The following is a 10,363-nucleotide window of genomic DNA, read 5'->3' on the forward strand; positions in this document are numbered from 1 at the left end:
AGTGGCCGGGAAGAGCGGCGCGTGTACCGGAGCTGTCAGATTTCCAACGGTAGGTTTATCTGAGGACGCTAGGAGACTGAAACTTTAGCCACAAGCAGCAAATTAAACACACAATACTCACCACAACGGTTCAAAATATCTGCTTTTATTTATCCTTTAACAAAACAGATTCAGAAGTAACACGTCAACCTATATAATGATGTATAAAAATGTAATAAGAAGAATCTCAAGAGACAAAGCAGACGTTACATGTATTTTCTTTGGCTGCAGAAGCCTGCTGGAAGTCAGTGGTAGCAACAAGTGGGCCGAGACACTGACTGAACAGAGGAGAGAAGCTTTAAATGCACTGACTACATCCGTTCAAGGAAGAGGTATCAATGTCAAAAAGGTCTGTCCATTTTAATGAAAACATCTCCAAAAGGAGACAGCCATACTGAATCTTTCCCTCTTGCAGTGACATACAGCATATTAGTATTCCAGTGATTGTTTTCTGACTCAGTTTAAACAAGAGAGCGTAGCAGTAAAAATGGACTACAAATTATTTTGCTCGTAGAAAAGAAAGCATACTTACATAATGGTCCAAAGAAATGTGACAAACGGAGGACCTAATATAAAAATACTGACCAAAAACATTGAGTAAATAACTTACATCAAAACCTCCTGTCAAGCTGCAAATGCTGGCCTATGCAATACAGTGAAGTTTTGGGGCATATCCTGAGTGTGTAGACTACAAGGTGAGCTTGACTGTGAAAGCAATAATCCAAGTGCATTTTTTGTTGCACCCGTCACAAAATTGAAACGCCTGAGTCAAATCATTAAAATAGTGATGCTTAAGTTCCCCGTCGTCAATCTGTATGAAACAATACATTTTTCCAGGACTAACTTGCATAGGCAGCAACAAAAAAAGAAGGAAAAAAAGAAAATCGCAAAACAATTCTGAACCGGGAACTGTGTATAAAACATTCATCTTACGCAGCACTTTATTTTTTGAGTAACTATCAAACAAAGTAAAACTAAATAGGTCCTTAAAGATTTCAAAGACAACAGTCATTTATCAATTTCAAATCAAAATGCTTTAAAAGGATATGTGTTTAGACAAAGACATTTAAGCTTCTTAACAAAATTGTTACAATGAAAACAAAATTAGTTTCTCAGAATGCAGTTTAGTAGGTATCCTATTGGGTATGAGTTTTCTGAACATTTCATCCACTTTACTTGATTTAAATTTAAAACTGCTGGGAGTTATGACCTACATGCTAAATGCTGCCTTTTAGGGGCCAAAAAAAGCTCAATTTATCAGTTTATCTGATGATGGCCTAACAGATATAATTTGATATGTGCAATCCATGATTTAAAAAAAAAAAGAGAAGAAAATCAAAGAAATCTGCCCTGTTGAACAGAAAAGGGCATACAAGAAGGTACAAGTAGAAAAGGTAATAATAAATGTAGTATAATTCTATATAAAATAATAAACATTTGCAGCAGCACATCTCTTTTGTTTTGATTTCCTCCTGAACTGCTCACAAACGAGCACTCTTTCCAAACAGAATTGAGGGATATATCTGCCCAAGGCAACAACAGGTACTTGCAGCTGGGACTAGAGAAGGAGAGAACACTTATGTTTTTATTCACCAAATTTGATAAGAAAAGTTAACCAAACGTGTAATTCTTCACTGAATGATTGCAATTTGTCAAAATAATATGTTTGAGCAAAACTACCCCTCTTTCTCTTATCCCCCAGGATTCACCGTTTTAAATGCCTGACCAACTACATTTTTGTACATTTTGTACAGTTTCATAATTATTGGGTATGGAAATGAAAAGCATATCACTGGATCAAAAATCAAGCACAATAGCTCTTCACTGAAAGCCTACAGGTGCAGTGCACTGATCAATTATTTGCCCCTGAATAAACAGGGGTTTGTGTAAACATTCAAAGCAGATAATGAAAGTTAAAAGCAGAATAACACAAATATGGTGTGGTTTTATGACAATACCTCGTCTTTATCAATTAATTGTAAGTTTTAAACACATGAAGAAAAGACATGTTTAAATGTGCTATGGTCACCTTGGGCTGCACAGAACCAGTAGGCTTTACAGTAAAGCTTAACAGGCAAAACTTGCTCTTGTCTAAACTAAACAAAGGCATATATCAGTTAATGCTCTGAACACAGGCTGTGCAAGCATCCTCACCACAGCCTTAAACCTCCTGTAGGTGCTGGTTAAAAGTTAGAGGTGATGACGACAGTGACAAGCCTAAGAGGCAGTGACTCCTTCCCACTCCACCAGGTACTGCACCTTGCCGTCGAGGGTGACCCGTCGGGCCAAGACTTTGTACTTTTCCCCGCAAGCCAGCCGCCCCGCTGCTCCGAAATAGCTGCTGATGGAGCTTTTGAGGTGGGAGAGCTGGCTGTTGGGGTCCATGCCATGAACTATGTCTGCTGAGTGAAGCCCTGGCAGGGTGCTCAGCATCTCCGTCGCTGAGGGGTTTGGGTCTGTGTGGCTGGGAGGGGGGATCTCCGGGTTAGGGGGCTGCAGGGCCCGCCGTGGCCGCCCACGTTTCCTTTTTATGGGTGGAGAGGAAACAGGCATGACACAGGCTGTTGTACGTGTCTTGCTGGAGCTACAGAGGCTGGAGGGTGTTTGATAGGAAAAGAGGAAGTTAAAAAAAACTTTTAATTCTGAGGGAAATAACAAAAACATGATAAGACTCCTTAGTTGTGTTTGCATCTCTATGAGGCTGCATAGAGTGATGTTTTGAGGTAGATACTACTATCAGCATGCTAACATGCTCACACCGACAATGCTAACATGCTGCATGTTCATCCTCTGGGGATCATAATGTCATGGCAATCCATCTTATATCTGTTGCCATGTTGGATTGAAATAGCAGACCAGCATTACCATCTACAGAGCCATAGAGTCAAAGTGAGAAAGGTGTAAATATTGCAGTTGCTTAACAGGCGTACCTGGACTGTCTTGAAATGCTAGTTGAGGTAGTTTCTGAGGTGCTCAGGGCTCCTATGGATTCCACATCTGAAGTTCGTGAAGACAGCAGAGACCTGTCACTCCTGGTTTTGTGGGGATGGTAAAATGAAAGAGAGAGAGAGAGAGAGACAGTTGGATAAAAACATTAAAGACAGAAAAAGAAAATTGCTACTGAAACTTATTTTCACAATACACAGTGCTGAAACAATCAGAAAATTAAAATGCAACCATTTTGAAAATCTCTAATCATTTCAGTCAATTATCAAATAAAAATGCCAAAAGGTCTCTGGTTCCAGTGTCTAAAATGTAAGGATTTGCCATTTTTCTGATTTAGACTAAATCATCAAAAAACAATCTGTAACAGTTGTTAGCCAGCTGTCTTAACTGAACAGTATCCTCACAACTACACAATGCAATAGTCATGCTTGTGTAGGACTACATTTTGCACTAGTTTCTTACTTACTTGATAGAAGTTAGGTGATCAAATGCATGGGACTCTAGTGGTAGAGGCTTTCTTATTTGCTGTCAAAGCAAAGTAAAAACTGTTAGCAATTCTCAGTTTGAGCTCAGATGTATACAGAAGAATACAAGAATGCCCACCCCTCTTAACAGCTATGTACACACCCACCTCACGCCCATCAAGACATGCATACAAATTTGCACACACACAAACACACACACCTGGGACAAGAGTTCACTGGAGCGTTGTGGTTTAGCCAGAGTCTCCAGAGAACGAGCTCCTTGCTTCCTCTTTTTCTTCTTCTTCTCTGTGCCATTGGTTAAAGGTCTAGAGCAATAATAACAATATTTCTCAACAGTTTCACAAGTAATGGCAGCTGTGCATTAAAGGATAACTGGTATTTTTTAACCTGGCCCTTGTGTTTTTAGGTGTAAATGATTGACAGGGAATCTTTGGAATCGGTGCAGTATTGAACAAGAACATACCTGGCCGCCGCAAACAGCTGCTGCAACATAATCTGATGGACAGTTTTCCACTTCAATGTAAGTCCACTTAAGTGTTTCTTTTTGCCGCTGACAGGCTCAGATTGTGTCTGACAACATTATGGGTAGGATTCCTACAGAGACAGACCTCTTTATTGAAGACTAAGATCCTTTGTTTAACCAGAAACATCTTTGTGTATTTCTACCAGATTCTACTGACCACTGCCTACATCTCTTTGTTTGTGTAAAGCTTGGTTTATACTTCTACACTGTCCTGTACATTTATACTTGTGACCTGGTGTGTCGCTCAGAAGTTACACTGCCAAAATGCTAGCAGGCAGTGGGGTTTCTGTGCCAGTGTGTCGAGTTTCTTCATGTACTTAATGTTGCTGCTACTGTTAAAGGGAGATGGTGTGTATGACGGCTGAAGTGAGTGAGGCTGATGGGAGGATGAGTTTTCTGTGCTCGTCCAGCCACTGAGAGACATGAATGAGCTGGCACAAGCTGACCAAGCAGACCAATCACAGCTGTTATGGTCTGCATCGCCATGATGTGCAGTTATATTTCTAGGGAGGTACATGTCAGGCTATCTACACTGTAGCTACAAAGTCGATTCAATGCAGAAGAATAAATCAAGTATTGTTGCGTGATTTTCAGTGGTGGAAGAAGTATTCAGATCCTTTACATAAGTACCACACAATAACATAAACAAACTGATCGGCAGTAGTATTCCAACAACTCCTGTGTTCTACTCAGTAAAATGGAGTTTCCCGTTAAACAAAAAGGATCTTATTCTTTAATAAAAAAGGTCTATCTCTGTAGGAATATCCTATCCATAATGTTATCAGGCACTTACAATAACAATCTGAGCCCATCAGAAACAAGAACAAGCACTTGAGTGGACTTGTCTTGACCTTGATGTGGACTATTGCCCAGTTGGATCATTCTTGCTCAATACCTCCAAAGATTTTTGTCCCTATCAATCATTTACACCAAAAAACATGGGAAAATAAGATTCAAAAAAAGGTTTAAAAACAACATTTAACAGTCACATTTTATGAAACAATTTATAAAGTGCAGGGCAGTATCAAACCACTGCTTGTTGCAGGCTGTATCACTTTTAGGCATCAGTTCAGCACTTTAGAGCTTTCAGTGATGAATGTGAAGGGATATGTAAAACATTAACTTCAGACAAGTATAAGTTTAATTTTATTAGTATAAGTTCTTACCTCATGCCAGACGGGGCTTTGGTGGACTTGCATCCCTTAATGGTGATTTCATGTGAAGCCCTCTCCATCACTCTGCTGGTTGGCTCGTTAGAGTTTGGGGGAGCAGGAGGGAAACGGATCCTCAGGCCAAATAAGTGCTTCTTTTTCTTTACTTCCTTCCCTGACATGAACCTGGATGAGACAGAAAAAGGAGAGAGAGGGAGCAATGATGGGTAGGAACACACACAAGAAATAGTCAGTTGACCAGGCTATCATCAACATCATCTAACATTAAATGCTGAAGGAAATAACTTACATGCTGCTGTTGTTGTTTAATGCCTCTAGAACACTTTCATATCGCTCTGATCTTGGAGTCTTGGCAAGCTGCTGACACGGGGGAGGGGAGGTTACCAAACAGGAAAGTCAGGGTGCAAGAAAAAAAGAACAAACACAAATCAACACCATATGGTTTCAAAACCCAATCTGGCAGTCAGGGTATTATAATTTAGAAATAATTAACCCTCTAGGACAGGCTAATAATGTGGTTTTCTGGCCTCCAATCAGCTTGTGATGTGTTGGTGCATTTCACTGCCACATATTATACAAACAGCTAACTTTTGATACAAGTGTTACACCAAAAAAAAAAAAAAAAAAAAACTTTGCACAAAAACATACACTGTGTTTCCATGAGTGGCCATCTGTGCACTACTCATGAAAACTGGTGACTTGTCTCCTCACCTCCCCGAGCTGCAGCAGCTCCCAGTTGTCATTGATATAAGCCATCAGGTCCATCTCAGAGTCAAAGTACTTCTTCTTGTGGATCACACTCAAGTTGTACAGACTCAAGTGTGTGACATCTTCCCTGAAATATTTAAGTAAACACAGTATTTTCTTGACTCAGTCAAGTTCAAAAACAATATCATAAAAAGAAGACCAAATATTTGTAGAAAATGCAGGAATTGTGGGAGTTAGTAAGAGACAGTGGCGATGTTAATGTGCAAAAAATAAAACAAAAAACAAAATAAGATAAATGTAAGACTTTATTTAGGTCTCTAGCACTTAATGTAAGACGGGACATTGTATCTAAAAACAGATACTTTAGGAAGAAGATCAGTCACATGTGTGTGTACTTTATTAACCAATCTACTGTTTCGAAGAATGACTTTAAGTGTGTCAAAGTTGAAAATGCATCTTAAGACTCTTTACCATCTAAGAGGCAGTCGGTTGAGGTACTCTGGTCCACCATTGCAAACGGAACAAACAAACAGATAAAACCTGAAGGCGAAAAAACACATTACAATGTCAGCTGACTTTATTTATAAAATGGTTTGTGACCAAAGGGTTAAAAAGATTTAATAACGGTAATTTTCTGTTGGTTGCACTAGTGAAAATTAATAACATAGCATGAAGCTGATGCACTGTTGCTACTGTTTGCAGCACTATATTAGATAATATGTGCCGATATAGAAAGATGGTTAAGCTATGGTTTAGTCAGCCCTTCAGGAGCTTTTTCACCAACCATGGAATGAATATTCTCAACTGCTGAAAAAATCATTTAGGATAGTGGTATTTGCACCTATCTCCGTAGAGCATGGGCATCTGTAAGCAATGGAGACAGGCCTCATGGAACCACTGCTGACACCTGTTACACTGCAACATCTTCAGGTACCACCTAGGAGGAAAGAAATAAAGTGGGTGGTTTACTGTATTTGTATGTGTGATATTAAGATTTTTAAGAACATATGCATGTGAGAAATTCTGCATTCAGATTCTTGTATATGCACTTTAACGTATATAATGTGTTACTCACTCTCCTGGGCCTCCACAGTAGCAATAACACTGCTGGGTGTTAGTTTTGTGGCCTTGGTCCCACACCAGTTCTTCCGGAGCGTACGGGAAGGACAGGTGCAGCTCCATGTGCTGCTGCTGCTGCTGTGGCTGCAGGAAGCCTTTAGCAGACGCTCCCCTCCTGTGTGCCCCCCCCCTCTGTGCACCACACAGACAAAAAGCATGTTTATCCTGACATGAAACGCATGCCATTTACTCTATAGATTATCTTGTGGTTTTTGCTTTACAGTTAAAGCAAATAATGATTCTCACGAAACAGCTATCAGTCAGCTCATTTAATCAAACAACTACTATATTCAAAAGATTTTATATATTCACACTCAAATTAAAAGTTGTACCTTAGGCATAGAAGTGAGCTCACACTCTGAGCAGAGCCACTTATCATCTGAGTCAATGACAGAGGCATCAATGATGGGGGAGTGGCACAACTGGTGGTAGCCTAAAAGACATCAAACGTATTTAAATGCAGCTACCATCAACTGGGTCATTCTTTAAAGAATTACAAATACCCTAATGGCCAGAGATTAGAGCTCAGTAGTTAGATGCATAAAGATATTCAATGTCAGGTATAAGAGCATCAGAAACAATGAGCAGTACCTTGTCCACACTTGTCACAAATGACAATCTCATTGGGTTCCTCTGAAGTCTCATCCTGGCATATGGAGCACACAATGTCATCGTCCTCATCATCCTCATCATCTTCCTCCCCTGAAATAGACAGAAGACGTCTGGGCAAAGAATAACAACTCTTTCAAAACTAGCTGTTATGCGGGCCTGTAAACCTTAGATTGTGTTTTAACAACTAGAAAAGTTAGACTAAAGGAATCATTTCTTTGATGAGGGCTGTGAATTATCCTGAGTAATCAGGACAGAGAAAAGATACATTTAATTTCAGTTCTTTAAGACTAATCTGTCAATGGTCTGAGTCCAACAAAACCAAATTCCATTCACCCTGATAGTGTTGGGGTGGAGGCAGAGATCAGATATGAATATCTCAAAATTTGGGTAAATGAAACGGAAACTGACTACTACTACTTATATGAGAAAATATGTTGTTGAATTGATCCTTTAAAGCCTAACCTAATACCAGACTGCTAGGCTGCTTCTCCTGTAACCACATCAAACAGTACTGTCAGGGTGCAGTCAAACACTGCAAGTACATTTCTATATCACTGCAAAATGAGAATTTCAACCACTGGAGGTCAGCAGAAAACAAGGCTTTCAACCCCTGTTAACTTTTAAAATGAGAAATAAAACACTACAAACATACAGCTGTGCAGCAACATTGGGATCATTTCAATTAGTTAATATTTTTAAAATCCATATGCAATTAAATGATGGATATTTGACATATGTTCCATATTTTTTAATCTATCACAAGTCATGTTAACCTGTACTATATAGGAAACCTGTGTCATATTTGCATTTTAACTGAATGATCTGTAAGTAAAAAGACCCCAGCCTCTCTGTCTATCTCCTCCTTTGCTCATGTTCACATGTGGTCAATGCACTGCTGCTGTACTGATACCAGATACTGTGGACAGTTAACTGTCAGCAACAAGAACAGGAAGATAAGTAAGACATAATCAGGCAGACAGACAGGGGCGCAGACAGCACAAAACAAATTCAACATTCAACAGTAAAATCCAAATGTTTTACAAACATGTTAATCTTGAAGTTGAAAGAACTCACCTGTCTGAATATCCTTCCAAAGAACCCATGACTTTGACCGATCCTCAAAGACAACAAAGCATCTCTGCTTGTCCCGATCTATCTGAAAAAGACATAAAAGACAGACATGTTCCTAAAAACCACACTCTTCTTAAAGCCTGACTGCCCAAGTGTCACACATCTACAGGCACAAGCAAAAAACCTGAAATCCTAACAAGGGTGTGAAATTTCATGAGTTTTAGATATAGGAATCTGATGGTACCTGCAATAGAAAAATGATCACAGTACCAGTGTGCTTTCCTAACACTAACCTTTGTGATTGTCCCCAAGTAGAACAAGCCATCCGACCACCGGGCCAAGACATCCTGTCCCTCTGTAAACCTGCCAGACATGCCGTCTCCTCCATACTCTCCCCTAGCAGAGAGGCTTGTGGGGGACAAGGACACAGCCTGCTGCTGCCGCTGGGGGTGAGCTCTGTGATGGACAGACAGGTGGTCCACAACCCCTGAGTCTCTGAAAAACAGGAGGAGAGACATGCATTTACAACAAGGAACAAAGTGAAATATATTTTACAATATTTTCAGGTGAGATTTCATTCTTTACATAGTTATCAACAAGTTACAGTCTACACCAACCTTACAGTGCATACAAAGAACAGGTGATTAAACTCATAATTAGTGCTAATTGGTGAGCGGCCACAGTTAAGCAATCAGTAAGATGGCTGCAGGGCAATGTTTAGTATTTCTATGATCTACCCCACGTCAAACAGGCAAAAAATAAACGCAGAAGTTATTCTAGTCATTTTTAATCCTCGTATACAAGTTAAACTGACATTTAATTGTGAGTGGCAGTTGTCAATTAGAATTGTACAAATGTTACATTTAATATTTTTTACCCTCTGTTGTAAAACATTGTCAATTAAGTTATGTTAAAGACTAAATATTTTATTTTTCTGTTTCCTTTAAGCCTCTGTACGTCAGTCCGAGATTCCCTTTGTTCGGATACTGTGTGAACACGGTCATTACCAGCCACAGAAGAGAATAAAGGGACACTTTCAGCTAACGTTGCATGTTAAAATAATGTTTTGTGCCATAAACGGTAAGCAGCCAGGCCTGATTGTTAGCATGGATAACCCACATGTAAAACCGTAACCCTGGCCAGGTCGCTGACCGTCGGACCCACACCCCCCAACAGGAGGAAAACATGATGACAACAATACCTCATTCGGTCACCTCCGCTTCTACAAATAACTCGTACAACAAAATAACTCGATAGAAATGGTCGCTGTTGTCCCGCTCCTCCTGCACTTGTATTTATTACAAAAGTATATCGCGAAAACTTGCGGAGCTGGTGTCTTCTTCAGAAAATAACAAACGGTTCATTTTCCCCCAGCACGTTCGCCATTTTGGTTTCCCGCTGATGATCGGGGAGTGCATTATGGGAAGAGCTGCTGCTGGTTGTCGCTGCTACGTTCACCTTTTTTCAAACATTTGAAATTGTAGGCAGGGCGTTTAGCAGCTAAGCACAACATATACGCCCCTTAAAGAAGCATAAGATGTGTTTAATTTTTTTTAAAAACAAAAAAGATGCCAATCTCCTCTGAGGAATTGCTTCTGTTGGTGCGGATAAGAAATACAAACTGACGTTTTAAACATTATTAATTAACGGTCAGACATTTTCGTACATGAAACTTCTTTGTTCACAAC

The 10,363-nt window shown here is 39.8% G+C and overlaps 1 protein-coding gene across 2 annotated transcripts; it reads right to left on the reverse strand.

Annotated features, from left to right (window-relative positions):
* Positions 1-124: 124 nt before the first annotated feature.
* mtf2 (metal response element binding transcription factor 2) lies at positions 125-10,124 on the reverse strand. 2 transcript variants are annotated; one of them, XM_018677141.2, is made up of 15 exons: positions 9,877-10,124; positions 8,969-9,170; positions 8,679-8,760; positions 7,584-7,694; positions 7,325-7,425; positions 6,949-7,124; positions 6,715-6,810; positions 6,345-6,413; positions 5,877-6,000; positions 5,455-5,525; positions 5,160-5,330; positions 3,670-3,775; positions 3,452-3,510; positions 2,970-3,071; positions 125-2,632 (listed from the first exon to the last, which is right to left on the reverse strand). In XM_018677141.2, the coding sequence occupies exons 1-15, from the start codon at positions 9,879-9,881 to the stop codon at positions 2,257-2,259; spliced, it is 1,851 nt and encodes a 616-aa protein (XP_018532657.1). In that variant the 5' UTR covers positions 9,882-10,124; the 3' UTR covers positions 125-2,256. The 2 variants fall into 2 exon arrangements, with proteins under 2 accessions (XP_018532657.1, XP_018532659.1); XM_018677143.2 differs by having other exon boundaries at positions 5,455-5,522; positions 9,877-10,123.
* Between the last annotated feature and the right edge of the window lie 239 nt (positions 10,125-10,363).

This window comes from Lates calcarifer, linkage group LG4 (genome assembly GCF_001640805.2).
Source record: "Lates calcarifer isolate ASB-BC8 linkage group LG4, TLL_Latcal_v3, whole genome shotgun sequence".
Classification (NCBI taxonomy): Eukaryota; Metazoa; Chordata; class Actinopteri; family Centropomidae; genus Lates; species Lates calcarifer.

What these genes read in the sequence shown, in the direction of transcription:
- mtf2 (XM_018677141.2), bottom strand. An exon ending in TACTGTGGAGGCCCAGGAGA is followed by an intron (nt 6,811 to 6,948) that starts GTGAGTAACACA and finishes CTTTCCTCCTAG; the next exon opens with GTGGTACCTGAAGATGTTGC. An exon ending in AAAGCCCCGTCTGGCATGAG is followed by an intron (nt 3,776 to 5,159) that starts GTAAGAACTTAT and finishes TTATTGCTCTAG; the next exon opens with ACCTTTAACCAATGGCACAG.